The sequence below is a fragment of the Melanostigma gelatinosum genome, assembly GCF_949748355.1.
Source record: "Melanostigma gelatinosum genome assembly, chromosome: 15".
In the NCBI taxonomy this organism is placed as follows: Eukaryota; Metazoa; Chordata; class Actinopteri; order Perciformes; family Zoarcidae; genus Melanostigma; species Melanostigma gelatinosum.
Window position 1 is genome coordinate 1,271,057 of NC_136648.1, and position 22,742 is coordinate 1,293,798.

Here is a 22,742-nt window from a genome sequence, read left to right on the forward strand (position 1 = left end):
TTTAGATAAGTTCCAATGTGGTTTGACCGTTATGCATAGTATCAGCTTGATAAGAAATATTACGCTCTCCTAGATCTTCTCACTGCACAAGGTTGTAAAGAGCGGGTGTCACCTGTATTAACATCATACGTACAAATAATACGTTTATTGTGGAGTTGTTATCAAATAATATATAGTAGATATGTTCATACCTGGAACTACTTTTTAACGCATACAAAGTTCGTTTTTTTATCGTATCTTGTGACCTTTATCATGATCACAAAGGTTTTATACCTAACCCCTCGTACATTTTGCAAGCCGAGTCATTTCTGGGAAATCAGCCCGGTTCTCCTCTGTGCCGCCTCCCACTAATGAATAAAGATGTGGGGGCGTTTCTCCTTCAGAGACAATATAATGTCTGAAACTACAGCGCTGCCTCAGAGGATCACACACATTTCCACTGTGAGTACACTAATGTTCTTTTGTTAATGTGCCGTTGCATGCAGCAGTTCTGCTGTCTGTCTTTACTGTGTAATCAGAGTTGTGCAGTTGTTTAACCAATGACTGTAGATGTGTTTAAATGGCATTAACAGCAATGCTTTAATAAATGCTCTGTGTAATTGAACACCCTCTAAATCATTTTAGCAGCTGTACCAATAAGTACACAAATTATAGATTTAGTAGAATGTTTGAAAGAAAAACTAAAAAATAATTTTAGAAGTTTGGAAGTCCACCTTTTTGTTTCATGATTGATTTCATAAAGTGATTGTACTGGCGTTCTAGAAAACGCTGCCTCAGTGTCGGTCAATCAGTCCAGCACTGTTGGTACACACTAAAATATATCAACAAATATTTTATGAATTACTGTAACATCAGCTTCATGCATAACATCAGACCCTCATGTTCAAAGAACATGAAGTTTCAATTCCAGTTGAAATCAGATTTTTTTTCTCTTTTTTTCAGCTGGGATCAAACCGTTGTTGATTAGGATAAATGTGTGGTTTAGAGTTAGTGTGGAATTAATGCTGATTAATTATGCTTCTGCTAATTCAGACATTGATGTTGAATTTTAATAACCTTAAACTCCGTAACATGGCTGTGCAAACTGTATAAACTGTCTTTGTCTTCAAAACAAAATTGGGCTTATAGGTGAGGAACAAATGTTCTTTTGTTGGCATTTATTATAAAAATAGAAAAACTTCAGGAATCATATTATAAACGTATTTGTTCCGATCTGTCTGAAATTCTTGGATTCTAATTGTTTGGCTCGAAATATCTTCACTTTAGGAAGAGCGACATGGATTGTTGACTTCAAGCTCTACACATTAATATTTTTATATTTACAATTGATCAACTATGTAATGTAGAAGGGGTTACTCATAGTGACGAACATCAAGAGATCTATCTTACAACTACACAGATGACCAACAGTTTGGATAGCAGGAGAGTCACATGAGTGAACTAACTTCTGTTTTCTCATGTGTAGACGTGGAGATGGACCCTGAAGCCAGCAGAACGATGGAGGTGGCGGCGCTCGGCCGGCCATTCAGCCTCGGAATGTTGTACGACTGCCGCCGAGATTCACTGGTCCCTGGTAAGGATCCTGGGGTGGAAAAACCATTTAATAGTACCGAGTGACTCCTATAATACTGAAACAAGGAACATTGAGAAAATAAGTTTGTCTTTGGAGTATTTATTCTCTATCGTCATACAGAGTGCAGTGTAGTCTGCAGGAGGACGAGCCAAGAGTGTCCCGTCTCTATAGCTTATAAAGGACCTGAAAATAGGGGGGGGGGGGGTCCGATTTCTATATAATTTGCTGTGGATCATTAATGGATCCATGAATGTCATCTAAAGTTATCAAAAGCTTATTTATATATATTAGCATTTACAAGATACGGACCAATGAACTTCTTAGTCAATATTGTTTTACCTTTTAACTTTAATCTTACATTGTTTTTAGGTTTATTGTGTAACATCTGCCTCTTGGGACTACAGATGAAAAATAGCCTTTTGGCTAACTCCGGCGCATTTGCAGAAATGTTTTTATTAATGTGCACTGTCCCGTTCAAATAAACCAATAAAATGAGGGGCGTGGCATAATATCAATACACATAACTTCTCAACCATTTGTCCTAAATTCCCAAAATTATCAGCATATGTGCACATCGCATTCCGTAACAAACCCTGAGATTTGCCACTGGGGGGGCGCTACAGTAAACCCGCAAAGTTGTGTTTTTTGTCACTTTGAAGTTTTCAGCCTTCGTACTTTAACGAACTCCTCCTACAGAAGTTATGCGATCTTTTTGAAATTTGGTCAGGATGCTCTTAACACCTTTGTGATTAAAAGTTATCAAAATCGAGAGTTTTCGTCGAAGAACCTTGACGTGGCGTGACGGCCATTTTGCATCATTCATGAAAAAGGAAGTTATAACTCTAAGGTACATTATCCAATCTGCACAAAACTTCTTATGAATGATACTACTTCAAGCTTGAACATACTTCAATTTAAAAAAATCGAATAACTCATAGCGCCGCCTATTGGCTAAAGGAAATGTCATATTTTATACTTTTAATTATTCCTCCTAGCCAGGTGACCTGATGAGTCTACAGTTTGGCAAGGATATCCAAGACATTGATGATGCATCATCATGAATTCTGTGGATCATAATTGGATCTAATGTAACATCATCAAAAGTTATCAAAATGTTTTTGATATCTCTTTGCGTTTATAAGATATGGATCAATACACTTCTTAGGGGCGTGGCATAATGTCAATACACATAACTTCTCAACCATTTGACCTAAATTCCCAAAATATTTAGCATATGTGCATGTCGCATCCAGTAACATACCCTGAGAATTTTCTTGCATTCGACCACTAGGGGGCACTACAGTGAACCCGCGAAGTTGTGCTTTTTGTCACTTTTTGCATTTTTCAGCCTTCGTACTTTAACAAACTCCTCCTAGAGTTTTCATCGAAGAACCTTCACGTGGCGTGGCGGCCATTTTGCCTCATTCGGCATGAAAAAGAAAGTTGTTATAACTCCAAGGTACATTATTCTATCTGCACAAAACTAATTATGCATGATGCTTCTTCAAGCCTGAACATACTTCAATTTAAGAAACATCAATAACTCATAGCGCCGCCTACTGGCTAAAGGAAATGTCTGATGTAACTCAGCTGGACTTGTTCCAAACGGTCCCAAACTTCACATGCTTGATAACACTCATGGCCTGAGGATGTCTACAAGCTAATTCTCCCTAATACTCACAGCACCACCTGCTGGCAAAAGGAAATCTGCGTTTTTTGACAAACACCATCCGATTTACGTGACTTTTACACAATGTGGTTTACACTTGATACAGAGCTACATAATGCACGTGTTCTGTAGCGCTAGGCAGCGGATACAGGAAGCATCGGACTATTTGCAAAGCATCATTTCCAGCATCAGGTAGTCCACGCGGGATTAAAAACATCTCACTCGCGGACGCGCTGTCCGACAGTCGCGGACGTTCTCGGACGCACAGGCCGGAGTCCCGCCGGCACCCCCGATATGCTGGAGGATGCGAGGGCCCGTTCATCGCTGCTCTCAGCTTTAATTTTGTTTTTTGCTGGCAGAAAAAAAGGATACATATGTCCAGTAGAACAAGTTTTGTAGAACTGTAAAAAAAAAAAAAAAAACTGGAAAAAACGAGTCTGCATTTGGGTCCTTGAACACACCACATCATGAACCGAGGCAAATCCGCCCCTGAACTTGCGTTGTTGTCCTCATTACGCTGTCCCCTTAATCTCGTACGATCCCAGACTTTCAGAACCCGTTGGTGATGATGGATTCTTTCACACTGTTCCGAGCTGTTAGGATCCACTGGCAGACTTGAGAAAAAGCTGATCTTCTCTGCTCATAGCTCTGAATAGCATTTACGGCTAACTGGCTTGGCAACAACAGCTATTCAGCGCTATGAGCAACAACAGTTACAGTTATTGCCTCATTGCTTTTCGTTTGGTAGCCGTGAGAGACCTTAGTCTGTAATGCAAGTATGTCTGCATGAAAAGATGTACAAAGATATATTATATATTCGCTAATGCTAATCGCGGTTAGCATTTCCCCATTGGCCGTAATGTTAAAATTAGCTTAGAAGCTAGCGACATGTTCATAGAAGAAGACAACTTTAGTACGGTACTGTTAAAAGCATCTTGCTGTTCAACAAGGACACCTGCGGCTTATAGACCAGTGCGGCTTATCTATGTACAAATTCTTTATTCTGTTAAAAATCAGCTGGTGCGGCCTATATACCGGTGCGCTCTATAGTCCGGAAAGTACGGTACTGATATCTACAATTGAATTAAAGTTATCTGTAAATCAGTTTTGACTAAAGTATGTGTATATATATGAGTAACTTCCCCACTTCTTTTTTGGCAGGCATGACACTATGGGACTGCGATGACTTGGAAAAAGATACAAGAGAGAGACCACAACCTAGCAGTGACTTTGAGATAGTTGCATCTGATTCAATTGACGATAAATCTACAGCGCTAAAGGTTGAAGCCTCTCTGAAAGCAAGTTTCTTGGGTGGACTGGTGGAGGTTGGAGGATCGGCCAAATACCTGAATGATCACAAGACGTCCAAAAATCAGGCCAGAGTAACACTGAACTACAAAACTACCACAAAGTTCCAGGAACTGTCCATGAAACATCTTGGAAGAGGCAATGTGAAGCATCGGGATGTCTTTGATAAAGGAATAGCAACACATGTAGTCACAGCTATTCTTTATGGGGCACAAGCCTTCTTTGTCTTTGACCGTGAGGTGTCGGAAAAGGAAGATCATCAAGACATTCAGGGTAACTTGAAGGTGATGATCAAGAAGATTCCCTGCATTTCGATAGAAGGTGAAGGTTCCCTGAAGATGGAAGACAAGGACAGAGAAAATGTTGAGAAATTTGCCTGCAAATTCCATGGAGACTTTTCTCTTAAAAAGAATCCCGTGTCCTTTCAGGATGCAGTAGAAGTCTATCAAAGTCTGCCAAGACTGTTGGGAGCCAACAGAGAAAACGCCGTACCAATGAAGGTCTGGCTGTTGCCACTGACAAGTTTAGATTCTTCTGCTGCTAAACTTGTACGTCAGATAAGTATAAGATTAGTGAAAGAATCCCAGAGTGTCCTTGAGGACTTCAGTGAGCTGGAAATGAGGTGCAATGATGCATTGAGAACCACCACTGCACAGAAGTTCCCACAGATTTGCAAAAAGATTAAAACCTTTAAAGAGATGTGCTCTGAGTTCAGACTGGAACTCCAACAAACCTTGGCAAAGAAACTTCCATCAATCCGAGGAGGAGGAGAAGAGGAGGCTGTGCTCGTAGAGATCCTGAAGAAAATACGTTCTTCTCCTTTCAACAGCAACAACCTGAACGAGTGGATGGACTGTAAAGACAGAGAAATCAACACGTTAAAGTCTTTCACCAACATGATGAGAAACACAAAGATCGTTCCATCTCAAAATGATCTTGATGAAGAAATTCTCAGTGCAGAACATGTGATGTCTTTTGTCTTCACCTCACTGGGAAGTGCTGAATCGTACCTCTCAACCTTATCAAACTACTTACAAACACCAGACAACTCTCAAGATGCTCACACTCAGGATGTAGAGAAGGACCAATGGTTCCTTTCCAACAAAGTAGTAGAAACATTGAGGCATAAAGCAAAGCTCTTCAGTGATTTTGCAGAAGCCAACAAGGAGAACAAGAACATTAAGTTCTTGACCTTGGGATTAACAAATGAGGCACAGAAAGGTTCAAGCATCTACCTTCATGAAGACGGCTTTGCTGTCAGTGACAACTTTGAGCCACCTTCAAAGCCTGAAACAGGAACAGTGAGTGACACAAACCACAACAGTGTGACGCTGAAGATTTCTCCACCCAAATGTGGAGCAGAGAACATCACCTCCTACTCTGTTGAGTATTGTGTCAGTGGCGAGGATGGATGGAAACAGAAGACAGCATCTAAAGATGAAGAAGTCACAGTGAGCGATCTGAGTCCTAACACAGAGTATGTGTTCAGATGCAGAGCAGTGACCTCAGCAGGTGTTGGGCCAGCCTATGAAGTCAGTGGTTCCATTAAAACCTTACCTTGCAGCCCTCCTGGAAAACCTCGAGTTGAACCAAACTCAAGTGAGATATCAGTCAGCTGGGAGAAACCTGCTGAGCTTGGACAAGATGTCCACATTCTGAGCTACATCGTGGAGTACGCCGAAACAGACAGCGGGGGGAAAGAGGAAGATCTCCAATGGAACCAAATGATGTCAACGGCTGAAAAGGCGATCATTTCAGGACTTCAGTTAGAGACAGAATATGCTGTCAGGGTCAGATGTGATTGTGGTGTAGCCGACAGAAGCAAAGAAAGCATCACTGTTGATGTCTGCACAACAAAACGTGAATTTGCACGTCTTGCAGAATACCTGAAACATATTAGCAAGAGTATAAATTCTAAATCTCCCTCAGTTTACAAACTGCCTCTGACACAAGAAGATATGGACATAGATGGATGCCGGAAATTTAACTTTGGCAAAGAAAGCATGAGGGAAAATCGCACAATAATGCTTCTTGGAGCGACCGGATCAGGAAAGTCTACTCTGATCAATGGCATGATCAACTACATTGTTGGTGTGGAGTGGAAGGACGCTTTCAGATTTCAATTAGTTGATGAGGATCAGTCTAGATCACAAGCTGAAAGCCAGACCTCTGAAGTCACTGTGTACAAAATCAACCACCAGGAGGGATTTAAAATCCCTTTCTCTCTGACTGTTGTGGACACACCAGGGTTTGGGGATACAAGAGGAATAGGGAGAGATCGGGAGATCACAGAGAAAATCAGGAGGCTTTTCACCTCCGCTAATGGAGTTAGTGAGATTGATGCAGTGTGTTTTGTGACTCAGGCCTCTCTTGCACGACTAACTGCAACACAGCGGTATGTGTTTGATTCGGTGCTCTCCATATTTGGCAAAGATGTGGCAGAGAACATTGCGATGCTGGTGACTTTTGCAGATGGCAAGCAGCCACCTGTTCTTGAGGCAATTAACATCGCTCGGGTTCCATGTCCAAAAAACGACATAGGGCTTCCAGTTCACTTCAAGTTCAACAACTCTGCAGTGTTTGCAGGCAAGAGAAGCAGCTGTGACGGGGACTGTGATGAAGATTCTGATGATGATGACAACTTTGACGAAATGTTTTGGAACATGGGTGCCAAAAGCATGGAGAAGTTCTTCACTGCTTTGCATAAAATGACAACCAAAAGCCTGGTAATGACCTAAGAGGTTCTCAAAGAACGGAAGCACCTTGAAACAGCCGTTGAAGGTTTGCAACCGCAAGTTAAAGCTGGATTAGCAAAACTTGAAGAAATCAAGTCAACTAAAGAAAAGATTAAAGACCATGAAACGGTCATGACTTCAAATGAAAACTTTGAGATTGAGGTGGACGTTATTAAGCCAATCAGAAAAATACTCACAAAGAAAGGAGAGTACATTACCAACTGCCAGAAATGTTCAGTAACATGCCACTACCCATGCGGGATCGCTGATGATAATAAAAAACGTCAATGTGCATCAATGGATCAGTTCGGGAAGTGCACTGTCTGCCCTGGAAAATGCATTTGGAATTTGCATTTCAACCAGACATACAAGTGGGAGTATGTTCAAGTAAAAGAGAAGCAAACACTGCAAGAGCTAAAAGACAAGTATAAAAAAGCAACAGAAGAAAAGATGACTGTTCAGGAATTGATCGAGAGGCAGGAGGAAGAGATCGCTGAGCTTCAAGACATGATAGTCTCTCTCATGGATCAGTCAGCTCACTCTATAACTCGTCTGCAGGAGATTGCCCTAAGGCCTAACCCGCTGACCACTCCGGAGTACATCGACATGCTGATTGAAGGAGAAAAGTCAGAGGCCAAAGAGGGTTACAAGGCTCGAATTCAGTCTTTGATGGCAATGAAGGACAAAGCAAAAATCATCTCCAAAGTAGCCAAACGAGGTAAACTTACAAAAACGGAGGAGGAATTGTCTGAAGAAAAACAGGAGAGGGAGGAAAAGAAGGGTTTGCTCAAGAAATTTACAAGTTACTTTGGACTTTAGGGAAAACATGACATGGTCTGCAGACATGTTAGCAGCACTGTGAGGTTGTTATAACAATACAAACCACAACTAAAGTTGACTTGATGAAAAATAACTCAAAGATGAGCCATTTGTATGTTGACATGATTCCAATTATGTGTACATTTCATTTTATTCTTATGATGGCTAACATTTAGCAAGTCATCATACAATAGTTAGCATGACTTGTTATCACTCACATTAAGGTTGACACTTGACCAGCTGATGGCGCTAGACTAAACAAATCTAATTATGGCAAAATGTTTTTTTAATTGGCTAAGAACCATACTCGCCTTAATGTCATGTCTACATAACGAGAATATTGTTTAAATATGGAAAATTGCTTCTTTTCTGACTTTCTTTTATTCATGATGTTTAGTATTTAGAATAAACGTTTAATATTTAGAATCATTCTGATTTCACGCTAAAGATTTATGATTGAAGATTTGTGTTGGGCAGTTACTGTATCATTTTTTGTACTGAAGCAGATTTTTTTGTTGTTGATGTAATTAAATTGTACGGTTGATGAGCTTTAGTGGGTTGAAGCTGCCAATCGTGATGTTGAGCTTGTTTAAATGTTCTTAGAAGTCGTCGTTGAGCGTTCAGTGGTGAATACAGTTGGAGAGAGACGGAGTTCAAGGATTTGCTGAGACCTAAAACCAATCACCCTCAAAAGAAAACGCATGAATCACACATAACTGAACTTGTTTTCTTTCATGCTTTTTGTGGCTCAATTGTACCTTAAATACTATGAAAGACATAAACAATCACATTTAAATTTGGGTATGAAGATGTCAATACCGGATGTGGGAGTGAATATGCTTGGTTGTACTGGAAGCTGTGCTTCATTATTTCAATGTTATGTGATTGAGACGTGATAATAAATTGATTTAGTTGGATATGTTTTTCTCTTTCTGTTTATTTCAGGTAATGTTAATATTTCCAGGTCAGGTAAAGGTTTCCTATCCGTTTAGGTTCAACTTTAGCAAAAGTTCAACTTTAAACTTCATTGAGTAAACAATGTGAATTTTATTATTTAATGTTATTATTGTCATATGTGTTATTGACATACTACTCATTCTATTTAGGTTCTTGCCTGTAAACTTTGTTCAGTTTAACTCCCGATTGATTCTGCAGAAACTCCAGAGTCGACATGTCAGTGTCCTTTTAATCTAAAAGTAATTCTTAAAAAAAAACAAATCAGCAGTTCTTTATACTTATACTTCTTCTCCACGGCACCTCAGATGCAAGTATTGTACTTTTTACACTGCTACGTTTATGTGACAGCTAAATCTACTGGTTAGTTTACATCAACAAATAATTATAATAAACTTTGAAATTGTTGAATATAAAACTATTGTTAAATCTTACAAAAAGCCGTGTCTCTAAACTTAGTTTCTTCTTCTTCTTCTCTCCTTTAATCACGTCGGGACCCCTCAGATTTATCTGTGATCCTCTGGAGGGCCCGACCCCTATGTTGGGCCCCTCTGGACTAAACTCACACTAAAATTACAGATTGTGACATCACTTCCTGTTTTTCATCCACACATATGAACACTTTGCAGTAACCATAGAAACGTGTTTTGTTCGGGATGAGATGATGTCATCGATTAGAGAGTTCAGCAGAGCGTTGTGAGAAGGTGGAGTTTATTTGTGTGGAGGAACGTCAAAGAGCAGTGAGTCGACGTCACAGAGGTGGACAAAATAACAGAAACACCAGCAGCTAATTATCACTTCGCTGAATTTGGACTCGGTCATTCTTGAGGCCAAAAAAAGTTGCTCAGATCGTCAACTGTTGCGTGAAGTCGGTTTGATTTCAAAGAGCGAGTCGGTGGTGTTTGATCGAGGCCGGGTCGTTTACATTGGTCGTGATGACAGAAGAACTCTTTCTTTGCTGATTTGAACACATTTTGCATCTAGAAAATCAAGTAGGAGATGTTGACATAAAATAATGTGCCTAAATAAACAAAGTGATGATTTCTGCTTTTTTCTGGGGTTGTAAGCTGTGAAAAAAATAAAATCTTTGTTTTAATTGTTTTCTGTATTTTAACATATTTGGGCATAACAGAGCAGAAGTCGAGTAAGAGGGGTTGTTTGGATGGTCTCATGGTGAATACGACAAACGTAAATCAGGAAAAATCTTCAGAAATAAAAGTAAAAAATGACAATTTTTGTCTCCAACATGCTTTTCTTTATTCATCAAAGGTTTCGGGGTTTCTACCGTTTCTTCATGTTGTGAATATTTTCCAGTTATCGAGTAGAAACGTTGACAAAAAGGAAGAAAACAACCGAATGTTCACAAGAAGGCAGAAAAGGTGAACTTTATTTACGTGGTTTAAGTTTGATGTGTTTGATCTTGAAGTTTAGAAACATTCCTCGTGAATGTTTGACGCAGATCTCCTGGTTCATAAAGACTTCATAATGTCTTTATGCCTCAACACGTTTCAGTTGACGATCCTTTTTCACCTCAAAATAACCAGCAAGTCAAATCAGCAACTCAACAGAAAGATCAAATAAAAGTCAATAAACAGACCGTGAATCCTTCTGTTGTATTGTGAGACGTCTTTGTGGTTGAATCTGTCAGGGCTGAATCTTACCCCAACGCGAGAAGGCCAGAGCACGTGTCCAGCTGCTTTTCACAGTGGACACGCTGCGATAATAAATCGACCAAAACTGGTTTACAATTAAAAGGAATTTAATCCCACTGATGCAAATACAATTATACACACTGAAGTACACTATTTCTATGCAATATCATTTTATCTCACCCGGTGCAAAAAACTCTCCTCGCTCCTCAGGAAACACATCCGTTCCCTGGGAACGTAACTACCAGAGAGAAAAAGGCTTTCTATTCCCGCCCTCATATCCGTTCGAAACTCCTCCCCTTCCGTCTATCCCAATTCCTATTGGCTAACTTCCAGGAGTGTATTCTCCTGTTTGTCTCTCTGTCCCGGAGTTCTCTAACACATTCAATGACTGTCAGTTATTGCTTAATCCCTTCTATGATAATCCTTCAGTATAAAAGTTAAACTTCTGCAACTTTGGCAAAAGCTTCATGTCTTTAGTTCAACTTTTAGCTACTAATCCTAAACCACTTTATGCTTATCTTAATTATGCATTTCCAAAACACTATTATTATGAATTCTTAAATATGAATCATTAAACACTTATTATAACTTCTAAACACAGTTCTACGGTCAAATTTCCGACAAATCCACCGGCTGTAGTTCCCGTCATGAACACGTTCATTTCACACATTTTACGTTTTATTTTAGACAAAAACATAAAAGAACAACTTCCTTTTTTCCTTCACATTTGTCCAAATTGCAACTTAAATTAGAATATTTTGGTTTGCATTGAACACGATGTAACACTCAAAGTACACAAATCAAACACATACTTGTACTGTATTGTACATTAATATATACACGTAATGTACAGTGAGGTTGGTCTCAACTTTTTTTAAAGGCCAGAAAACAACAACAACAACAACACGGAGGGAACCTGTTGACGGAAACATCGGATCAGTCTCCTTTCAAAGAACAGAACACGGTGAGACAAACACATGGATCCATTTCAAAGAGAGCTCCATGACTTCTGAGTGATAATTACTGGTATTAATATTGTAACAAACACGAACGGAGACTATTAGTTACTCTGCACACGTGTTGAGCTGCAACTTTAACTCTCCAACCGTAACTATAAAATAAAACAAGGTAATAACTAGATGTACAATAAACAATGAACAGACTAAAGCAAACATCTGCTGAGTTTCCCCTTCTTGTTGCCATAACTTGCTCTTATTTTCTCCTCACTTCATTGGACAGATGTCAGACGTCGTCTTTTCTCGTCCAGACAAACCAGCCAGCGACGCCCCGAGAACTCGTCTGTGTTGCCGTTTAAAAGGTCGTCATCACCAGAGAGTCTCCAGGAAGAAGTTCATGAGAAATGATCCCCGGCACCTCTTTACCTGACACAAACTAGCCGTCTGCCGGTGTTAGCGCTGCTGTTTGGAGCAGAGATCTGATGCTAACAGGAAGCTAACGGGATGCTAACAGTAAAGCACCGGACACTGAAACACTCTGCTGTGCTGCACAATGCCCTTCAATACGTCTTTAAAGTGCGACACTGAGTGAATAGGAATGTAGACGTTGAGTGTTCCCTGACAGGCTGTTCGAGCTCATTCAGGGTCAGTTTTAATGGGTTAATGGGGTCTGAATCCAAACACCATGAAGATCTGGTCCTGGTTCAAAAAGCTTCCCAGGAGAGAAAATCTGAGGCTCCAGATTAACACGATGTTGCGTCATCGCTTTCCAGCGTACAGATGCACTCCTCTGAAGAAACCAGCGAGAACATGAACACGAGCTTTGCTTCCCTCTTCTCCAGCTAAACATTTCAGAAACAACAGAACTCCTGTGAAGCTAGCAGAGGTCTCAAAGGTCTATGACGGGTTCCCGCTGAACGTAAGATGTTGGAGATTCATTTGGTCAAAGTTTGCAGTAGGAATCTTGGACACGCCAGCGTAAGTAGGTGTGGAAGGTAACGTCTAACTGGGAGTTGTTTCCCAGTATGAGGTTGTTGTGGCCCGTTGGCGATCTGGTTCCACTCAGCAGCAGAAACGCCTCCGACTCGTCACATGAATAAAGATGATTATGCAAAAAGGGAAAAAAAGGTGAAGAGTGCTACGCAACAGTTTTCTCGTGCTGCTTTCAGGTCTTATTGGATTTATCGTAAATAGGAACTGCTGATAAGTGACACTTGATCAAATGAGCATTTAGATTTTTTTTCCAAAGACTCGATGCTTTCAGAGAGCCGGGTCAACATGGCAGCTTCCTACACGTTTCAACCGCCGCTTCTTCCCACAACATGTCAAAATACAAAGCTAAGTCGAGCTGAGCGCCGGTCTAGAACAACAAATAAAGAACAGACTACACTTCTGACGGAGACGCACATGGAGCCGGGGATGAAGGGCCTCTCCTTCAGTATCCCAGGTCCAGTTGGATTTTGTGTTCAAAAATGGCGATGAGCAGCATGATGCAGAAGCCCAGCAGGATGCCGGCGTTCTGGAGCAGGAAGAAGCCGCAGTGGCTGAAGCCGTGGTCCCCGGCGTCGTTATGCAACATCTCGGGCACCTGGGAAAGAGAAACGACGCACCGGTCTGTGATTGGCTCCTTAAATTACTGCGTATGCAACACTTTATTGTATTCTTTGTTGTTGCTGCAAATGTGACTTAGTAGTTTGTCTGATACACAGAATGTATATAACAATGGACGTAGTCGCCGTGCCGTCACCCATCGGTTTGTGGACGTATTTGAAGCCTCAAGTTCGGTGTTTTGCCCGTCGCCATCTTGTTTTTCTTGCAACCAGTGAACAGGAAGTGACCATATTAGGACTGAGGAGGAGTGACGTAGAGACGGCGTATACGTCTCTGGTAGAGACCTGTCAATCACTGTGTAGCCCCGCCCATAAAGCAGGGTACGCTTTAGTGCACTTCTGTTCACTGGTTGCAAAAAAACAAGATGGCGACGGCCAAATCGCTGAACTCGAGGCTTCAAAACAGCGGTCCACAAACCAATGGGTGACGACTACGTCCACTTCTTATATCCAGTCTCTGGTCCTGACTCGGCTGTCAACGAAACCAACTGACGACTGGCTGGACTGGTAACCATCTATTATCATAATGAATATGTATTCATCTCATGATTTAACAAGCTGGTCTGCAGGGCAGCGGCCACGAGAGGTCAGCGGCAGACTAAACAAGCTTTACTGTGTTTTCACAGACAGCAGCGGTTTGTGACAACTCCCCTCTCTTGTGTGTGGTTTTATAAACTCGTCGTGTGTGTGTGTGTGTGTGTGTGTGTGTGTGTGTGGGTGGGTGTGTGTGGGTGTGTGTGTGCGCGTGTGTGTGTGTGCGTGTGTGTGTGTGCGCGCGCGTGTGTGTGTGTGTGTGTGTGTGTGTGTGTGAAGAGGCCATCTGGTGCTGAAGGCTGCTGCTCTCTGACCGGCTGAGAGTCCAGACCTGTTGAGTCGACAGAACAGATGCTGCTGACTGGACGAGGGCAGACTTCTCCTGACTCAGCGAGGAAACAGCTGAGCGGTCTCTTTCTGCACCACGTACTCGGTAATGAATAACTTCTGTACTTGACCACTTCTTAAACACTGGATCTATTCTGTCAGCACGCACAGACTGAGTTTACATCACCTGAAAGTATTGCAATAATTACTATTTGTTGTTTTTCATGTGTTCATGTTTTTCATGCGTTATTGTTCTACATGTTTACACACACATGTAGAAGTCCCACCGTATCTTTAGAAATAATAAAGTCCCGGTTAAAGTGTGTTAAAGTGTTCAGGTGCGAGAGCGGTAACGTCGACTCACCATGTCCACCAGAGCCACATACATGAAGAGTCCGGCCGTGAGGGCGAATATCCACATGGAGATGTTCTCTGCGTAGTGACCGATCAGGATACCGATCACCACGCCCAAGTAGGCCATCATGGCCGACAGCACGTTGTAGAGGACGGCCTGACGCACCGTCATACCGGCCTTCAGGAGCACCGCAAAGTCACCTGGGAAACAGAGTCCACTGTCTTTACAGAGAACCATGTAATGTCAAAACAACAACTTCATGACGTCTGATGAAGTATTTAAGAGGTTTCTTGCTCTACTAAAATGATCAAACCTGAATACATTTAAACAAACAAATATCAAGATAATACTGCGATAATAAAGGACTGTAATGTTTGAAAAAGCCTTTCTGCGTGTACATTGAAGATGGAAACGGAAGATCTTACCCAACTCGTGAGGAAGCTCGTGACAGAAAACAGCCACCGATGTACTGAGACCGCTGGACAGACCCTCAGTGAAGGCAGCTCCTGCAGAGCGACGAGGAGATATATTCAAAGCCACGTCATCAGTACGACGATACTGTAGAACTACTGCAGTGTGACACTAGCAGCGGGGCAGCTCGTATCATGGGGCATAGGTTCAGCACTGCTCGATGGGAAAAGTCAAACTATCGCATCAGAGGCTTAAAAGTATAGGCGACGGACAAAAACCAGGAAGGCGACGGACAAAATCCTCTCTGTTGGAACAGGTATTTGGTAGATGTAACATTTAATATCAAAAACAATCTTCCATGTTTGACTTGAGAACAGGACTTCCAGAATGATCGCACCGTTACGTCGCCTATCCAACAGGTCTTTGAGGCAACACTCACCGATAGCCAGGCCGTCGCTGAAGTTGTGCAGTCCGTCTCCCATGATGACCATCCAGGCGAGCGTGGCCACGCCGGCCTGCTGGAAGTGCTCCTCCGAGTAGGAGTGGGAGTGGCTGTGTGGGTGGTGGTTCTGGGAGTGGTGGTGGTGCAGGATGTGGTGGTATTCGTGGTGGTGGTGGTTCATGCTGTCGGCCTGGCCCACCGTGTCGTGGAAGTGGGAGTGGCATTTGTTCTCGCAGTCCTCGGCGGTGTAGGTGGCGTCCGCCGCCGCTCCGCCGTAACCCTGCGACGAGACGACCGACACCTGCGGCGCCAGCATCACCTGCTCCTCCTCCAACACGCTGCCGGAGCGGTCGCCAAACATGCCGGCACCGTTCGTCTCCACGTCTGGAGGAAGTATGGAAGTTAGTTACCGATGAGATTAAAGGCGTGTCCAGCTGCTGGCTGTGGTAAACGGCGTATTTTGGGGCTCAGAGGGTTAACCTGGATGTTTCTTTTAAAGCTTTGAAAAGCTGAATTGTCGGTTTTCTGGGACGTCTGTTTGGTGTTTTGCGTCTCACCTTCGGCCGGCTTCAGGTCGTTCTCCTCCAGAGCAGGCTGCTTCTCCGGATCCGCTTTGTCGTTCTGATCCCACTTCTTCTGGATCTGTTTGGACGGCAGAAACGCCTTGTTTTTATATTCCATACCGCAGGATGAACCACAGCAGCACAATATTAAACCCTGTGTTTGAGATAACAGTGTAATAGAACATTAAGAGTTAAATGTTCCTTATTTTTATCATAAAAATAGTTTATTAAAGTTACCAGAGGACAAAATGTTCCCTCAGTCCCCAACAGGAGGACGGTGTCTTTGACACTTGGACTCGCGTCTAACCCGCGTCTGACCTGTGACTTCTAAACACGACCTCTGACCTTCTGTTTCTTGTCCTTGTACATCTTGCCCAGCGTCAGAAAGTGTTCGATCAGAAACATGATGTAGACTCCGCTCAGCGCCGTCAGACCTTTCCACACCGCGTCCAGGTTTTCCTCCTGCTCCTCGTGGAGGTGATGTCCCCCCGAGTCCTGGTCCTGGTGCTGGTGCTGGTGGCCTCCCTGAGACTGAAGCCCGCAGAGATGAACACACAAACAGACTGATGAACCTGAACCCACCATTGACTGGACTTTGGGGCAGCCCTCTCTGTATTTAGGCGAGTCACCAGCTGGTGATATGAGCTCTTATTGGGAACCTGGGAAACCTGAACGAGGTGATCTGAGACGGAGTATCGAGATCAGTGACTGTCTGGTCACATCGGTGATCTTGTTTACTTATTCTTACGTCCTACATTCATTGAACTATTGACATGTTTCAGCCTCTCCTCTCTCTCCACATTCTGTTTAAACGCTTTATTAGTGGAGAACTTTATAATGAGAACATGAAGAATGAAATGTTTCTGATGAAATATCTTGATTTTAAGCTTCATTTCGGCTTCTTTTTCTGACAGAAGCGTCAGTCACACATGTGTTCAAGGACCGTCGGAAAGATGATAATCTGACGATAATGTTTTTACAGCGTCTGGCTGTGATAAACGGTGTCGTTTTGGCGATTGTTTAAAGAAACCGCGGTGCTTTGGGGGGTTCAGCGGGTTAACATGCTTCGTGTCTTGGGTCAGGACAGAACTTCAACTCTGACCCCGACATGCTGATGACGGGAGGACGTGCGTCGTCCTCGTGGTAAAGAGGAAGCGGGCGGCGCTCTGACTCACGTGGGGGATGAGGTGAAGGAAGGCGTCGCCGCTCAGCGAGCCGACCGCCAGCGCCACCAAGAAGCTGAGGAGGAACTTGAAGAAGACGGTGTTCATGAGCGGGATGAGGACCACGCCGAGCAGAGACAGCAGGCTGATGACCGTGATGGAGAGGAACCCCCCGACCCACGCTGCAACGCACAAATCACTTAACGTCTCCACAAACGTCTCTCCAATCACAGACTTGAGTCTTTCCCCGTCTTACCTATCGCGATGTTTTTGGCACTTTCTCCAGCGGAGCGTTCCCCGTGGGCCGAGATGTTGTGGTCACCGTGGCGGTCGTGACCGCGTTCGTGGTCTAGAAAACGAGGAGACGGCTTCAACAAATCCAGTCTGATGACATCACATCAATGTACCAAACATAGAAGCAGGTACAGGTGAGACCAGGAGGTCCAGTGTCAGACACACTGCACACATGTTGCTGTTGTCCGACCGTCGTCTTCCTACTTACATGACACGTGAACATCGGTGTTAGTTTGACCCGACGGACCCGTACCTGCCCCCCCGTGCTCTGCAGGGCGTCCGTGCAGGATGCACGCGCCGCCGTCTATCTGGCTGAGGAGGGCGGGGCAGAGGAAGCCGAAGTCGCCGAGCGTCACCACCCCCTCCTGAGACATCCCGTGTGATGAGAGCATGCTGGAGGCGTTCTGACACTGGAGGTAAAACAACAACAACGGGACTCACTCAGGAGACACCGGTACGGATATGACAAGTCACTGTCGGTCCTAGTGGTGCTGGATCACACAGAGTTCACTACTTACCGCCGACGCTTTGCGTCTCCTTCTCATTAATAGAAATAAAACCTATTTGGTTCATTTCTGCATTTACCAAATATTGAATATTACTGAATATTGGAGAACGCTCGTCAGTAAAACTTTATTTCACACTGTGACGTTAACGATAAACTGAGGGGTCAGTACGGATCAGGGATCCAGTGCGGTCCGTTAAACCACCATTACTGATCTCATCTGAACACTGGTGAGTGAAGCAGTTTGTCGTACCTCCACACTTCTGTTGTGGGGAAGATCCTGGTTCCCGTGGTGGTGGTCTTGGTCGTGCCCCCCCCTGCTGACTGCAGCTGCCTGAGTCTGGCTCTCGGTGACCAGTCTGGCAGCAGACGCTCTGGTGGTTTCCCCCCCAGTAGGACCGGGTGGTCCCAGGCTGCCGTCTTGTCTCTTATTGACGTCATCTGATCTCGCCATCAGCTGGGCGCCGTACGCCGCCGTGATGCCGACCTCCTGCGCCGGCGCGGTCTTCTTGTCGTGCAGCTTGTGGTGGCTGTCCTGATCTTTGGAGACCTCAGAGGTCTTTGTAAACTTCCTGCGCTGTGAAGGGTCGGCATGTTTGCGGGGGTGCGAGTTGTTGTGGTGGTCTTCGTGGTGGTGGTCTCCCTGGTGGTGATGGTGGTTATGATGGTGGCCCGGTTGGTCGTGATGTTGCACCATAACGGTCCTGATGTGATCCAACCCCACGTTCTGTAGGAGACGCTTCAAACCGGCCAGAGAGATGGTGCCGTTTTCTCCATATCTGTTGAGTTTCATTCAAACAACAACCATCAGTCTTTGAACAAGTGAGCGCTGAACTCTTTCATTTCCTGGAATATCTACATCCTACCACGTGTTGACACGAGCTCACCTGTTGAACAGAGCCTCCAGGTGTTTCCTCTGGCTCTGCCGGGCTCTCTGCGAGTCGACCACGGCCGACAGCGAACGCACCGCGCCGGCCGTCTGCGTGGCGGACGGGCCGCAGTCGGAGCCGGACGTCCCGCCGGACAAACTCACGGCGACGAGCAACATCAGCATCATCTCTGCCGAGAACACGAGAACATCGGTTCGTGTTGGAACACAGTGAACTTCATCTACAGCACACTGACGCACATTTAGGATACATCAAGAAATGACGAAATCACAATCTTCTCACGATCCTTAAATGAGAACGTGTGCAGTTTGGTTGTTGGTGTGTTCTGCTGGAAGTGAACAGACTGATGCACGTTCAATCACACCGTGAACGAGCTCACACAGTGAACCCGACACCTGGAACGCTTCATGTTGATCCTCTGTCATTAAATATTAAACTCGCATGTTTCTGATGGATCATCTTTATGTGATTTAATATTAAACTCACATGTTTCTGATGGATCATCTTTATGTGATTTAATATTAAACTCGCATGTTTCTGATGGATCATCTTTATGTGATTTAATATTAAACTCGCATGTTTCTGAACGAGGTCTGGTCTCTGGTGCAGTTAGAACAGAACGAGCTGGAGTTCCCGGATGTATATTTTAGCAACATTAGACAGCTCGTTAATAATACACCGATCAGCTCATCGGTATTAATACACAACGCATGAACACTGTACAGTGTTTAATGTGCAGCATTAGCTCGTGACGGTTCTCACCTCCTCGGCTCGGTTTAGAGCTCCGATGCTGACAGATGGCGCGAGCCAGGTGGCTTCGGGCCCTCGTGCTGCTGCCCACGCGCCGCCTTTCTACAGTTGAATAATAATATCACGCCATGAACGTATTAAAACCCTTCTCCCGGCGGTACAACCGGCCACGCGTGTATGCGTGTGATCCCAGAGCAGAAACACTCGCTGGAGGTAAACAGGAACACGCTGGTGTTGTGCGCGCGGCACCGAGCTCGGTGCCGTGTGCACAACACACGGGAAACAACCCGGAAGCTGAGGAGCGGACGTGCTTCACGTTATCACGCCAACAAATAAGAAGAAGAAGAAGAAGAAGAAGCCTCGACATGTGCGGACGTTACTTACGGTGACGTGATGCTATTTTAATATCCTCTTCGGTTGATGTGTGAGCGTCTCGCGCTGCTCTCCGGTCCGGTTAATGAATGAATGCGAGAGTGTGTGTGTGTGTGTGTGTGTGTGTGTGTGTGTGCGCGCGCCTCCTTCAGGGGCTGTCAGAAAAATGAGTTGCGAACCAACGAGAGGGAGAAAGGGAGGGGAACATGCAGAATAATCCCACCTCCTCAGGTACTTTATATGAAAGAAGAAATTACAATTATGACGTTTTGTACGTCATGTTGAGTTACCATGGGGATATTTATATTATCAAGTCTAACTTTCCATAACCTTTCATCCACATGTATCTGTCTGTTTTTATCAGAGGAAGAAGAAGTATTCAGATCCTTTACTGCAGTAAAAGTACGAGTGAAAAATACTCAAACCGTCACTTAAATATTAGTATGTAAGTATTATCAGCTAAATGTAGTTGACGTGTTTCAAGTATTGACACCTTATTGATTGTTGTGTTGATAGTGCAGTAACATGTTTCTGGGGTCGTATTACTGCTGCATTAATGTGTACGTTGTATTTTACTGCTGTGGATGCTTTTAACTCATTAAAGCTGCATAAATAAAACATTACAACAAATACAACACACAATAAAATGCAGTATGAAAAAGGCTGACCGTCCTGTTCTGCTCTTCACGATCTTCAGCATGTTCTCCTCCTCGTCTCATCTCAAACGCTTCATCCACCACGGTGGTCTGTTTTACACAACTCAAGAGGGAGACCACACAAGGAACCTTTACCTGGTCCTGAACCAGTCTCAGTGTAGACCTGATCCTCTATGAACCAGTCCCAGATCCTCCAGCAGAAACCGCTCCACCGTGGACAGACCCGACTCCTCTCTGCTGGAGACCCAGGACGTACTGCTGGACCCGCTGGAGGGAAGGGAGGCACGGGAGAACCAGGACCAGGACTGAGAGGGTTCAGACCTGCTGCAGTAAGATGAGAGGTTTTCTAAAGAGAGAAACTGAGAGCTCACTTTTTTCCGAGGAGGACTTGAAGGCAACACGTGAGGAGATGCTGTGGAGGAGCTTTGGTGTCATGTGACAGCGCTGCCAGGGTCCAGTCCCTGAGAGAGACGAGGAGACGAGGAGACGAGGATTAGTGAGCAGAGAGGTGGGAACTCCCAACGCTAGTTTGGTTTCATAGAAGTACTTTACAATGTTGTACTTCTACTCCATCTCAGAGGGAGATATTGTACTTTTGACTGCACTACATTTATATAACACCAGATCTGTTGATCATATTTCCCTGATTACATACTTACATACTTTTGCTGAGGTATTTTCACAGTGTGGTACTTTTACTGCAGTAAAGAGTACTTTTCTTCCACCGCTTCCTCTCATGTGAGACTCTCTTTCTGCTCAAACTGAGCACACATCTGGACACAGTACATGTCACTGTCGACATGCTCTCTGTTGACTCTCCAGCTGAGATAAGAGTGAACGTACCGTAACTACTGGAGCAGCTGCACACTGAGAACAGCCCCTGGACACATCTCTGACCCAACCCCACGCAACACACTGCCAGCTCGGCCCGTTTCTTCTCGTTAGTTTTTATAGAAACGCGTGAAGTTCAGCCAGCGTTCAGCGTCTCTTCATGACATATCATCCTCGTGGAAAGTAAAGAGATGTCGCCTCAGGGACGAGTGTTTATTCTGTGATCAGTTATCTGTGGTTCTTCCACCAGACTCGGTTAATATTTACCAGGATTAGTCTGCGTTTAACCGGGTTTGGGGACTTATTTAGACGTAACACGACGCTTTACGGTCAAACACAAACGAGATGAAACCGAGCCGAGTTTTGTGCAGGATGAGAACTCCTCCTTGACCTCATCCATAGTTCACGTGATGTGTGATTGAGTCAGAATGAGCGGTGTGATGATGTGATGATGGTGATGAAGGTGATGAAGGTGTGTTTTAATGGAGCTCTATCAGCCTGTGAGTGGAAACATTCTCTCACAGTGAGATCAACACCATGAGAATGATCCTTTGACGCCTGTAAATAGATGACGTGGACTCTAAGGAGCCTGAAGGACTCAACCTGCCCTCGTGTTTCTCTTCCCTCCTGAAGCCGCTCCCTGGATCAGGACTGACAGCGTGCAGGTCTTCATCTGATCCTCACACGATCACAAGAAGCTGGGGCTCCTGGGCCCGGCCCTCAAGGACAACATTGGTTCTGGTGTGTTTGTGTTTTAGTACTGAACGTCATGCAGCTTCTCTTCAACTTCCCACAGCCAGTGGACAACAGAGTCCTTCAGTGTTCCTGCACAAAAACTAACCTTCAGGAACTTAACAATCACAGTTTAACTGTTGGAAGAGACTGTCAATGTGAGTACACTCTATCTATCTATCTATATCTATAGATAGATAGATATAGATAGATAGATAGATAGATAGATAGATAGATAGATAGATAGATAGATAGATAGAGAGACTTTATTTCAGACAGGGTCCATACAGACAGATACATAAAAAAACAGACACAAACAATAAAAGTACGGAGGCCTAGCAATGCCTTACAAAGAGACAGCTGTACCAATGTCTCCACAGCTGTGTGTGTTTTTCTGTTAAAAAATGACCAAGATATTTGACTTCACTACAGACACCAAGATTATTGTCAGACAATTTGAAGTCAGGGAAGTTTAGACATTTGTCCTCTTTAGTTCTACAGATCAGGACAGCACTCTTACTGGCGTTGTGTTTGATGTCATGTTCCACACCGTACACAGTACATATAGTGAGGAGCTGCTGAAGACCAGCGCTAGAAGGACTAAAGACATTAAATACTTTGTGTTACTTTATACTTCTGCT

At 44.0% G+C, this 22,742-nt stretch overlaps 2 protein-coding genes across 4 annotated transcripts; one reads left to right on the forward strand and one right to left on the reverse strand.

The window, feature by feature from the left end:
• Positions 1-433: 433 nt before the first annotated feature.
• On the forward strand, positions 434-9,021 carry LOC306789219 (verrucotoxin subunit beta-like). The gene is made up of 3 exons (XM_079285049.1): positions 434-441; positions 1,466-1,573; positions 4,404-9,021. The coding sequence occupies exons 2-3, from the start codon at positions 1,474-1,476 to the stop codon at positions 7,286-7,288; spliced, it is 2,985 nt and encodes a 994-aa protein (XP_079141175.1). The 5' UTR covers positions 434-441; positions 1,466-1,473; the 3' UTR covers positions 7,289-9,021.
• Positions 9,022-10,895: 1,874 nt separating this feature from the next.
• Positions 10,896-19,984, reverse strand: slc39a6 (solute carrier family 39 member 6). Of its 3 annotated transcripts, none has more exons than XM_079285051.1 (12): positions 19,895-19,984; positions 18,758-18,929; positions 18,124-18,649; positions 17,574-17,775; positions 17,328-17,420; positions 17,084-17,253; positions 16,254-16,439; positions 15,903-15,987; positions 15,343-15,729; positions 14,918-14,998; positions 14,502-14,692; positions 10,896-13,254 (listed from the first exon to the last, which is right to left on the reverse strand). In XM_079285051.1, exons 2-12 carry the CDS (start codon positions 18,925-18,927, stop codon positions 13,102-13,104), a joined length of 2,244 nt encoding a protein of 747 aa, XP_079141177.1. In that variant the 5' UTR covers positions 18,928-18,929; positions 19,895-19,984; the 3' UTR covers positions 10,896-13,101. The 3 variants fall into 3 exon arrangements, with proteins under 3 accessions (XP_079141177.1, XP_079141178.1, XP_079141176.1); XM_079285052.1 differs by lacking the exon at positions 19,895-19,984 and adding an exon at positions 19,523-19,695 and having other exon boundaries at positions 17,619-17,775; XM_079285050.1 differs by lacking the exon at positions 19,895-19,984 and adding an exon at positions 19,523-19,695.
• Positions 19,985-22,742: the final 2,758 nt, after the last annotated feature.

What these genes read in the sequence shown, in the direction of transcription:
- LOC306789219 (XM_079285049.1), top strand. Translation starts at nt 1,474, where the DNA reads ATGGACCCTGAAGCCAGCAGAACGATGGAGGTGGCGGCGCTCGGCCGG. An exon ending in CCGAGATTCACTGGTCCCTG is followed by an intron (nt 1,574 to 4,403) that starts GTAAGGATCCTG and finishes CTTTTTTGGCAG; the next exon opens with GCATGACACTATGGGACTGC.
- slc39a6 (XM_079285051.1), bottom strand. Translation starts at nt 18,927, where the DNA reads ATGATGCTGATGTTGCTCGTCGCCGTGAGTTTGTCCGGCGGGACGTCC. An exon ending in TGCCAAAAACATCGCGATAG is followed by an intron (nt 17,254 to 17,327) that starts GTAAGACGGGGA and finishes TGTGCGTTGCAG; the next exon opens with CGTGGGTCGGGGGGTTCCTC. An exon ending in ATGTGGCTCTGGTGGACATG is followed by an intron (nt 13,255 to 14,501) that starts GTGAGTCGACGT and finishes TCTCTTTCCCAG; the next exon opens with GTGCCCGAGATGTTGCATAA.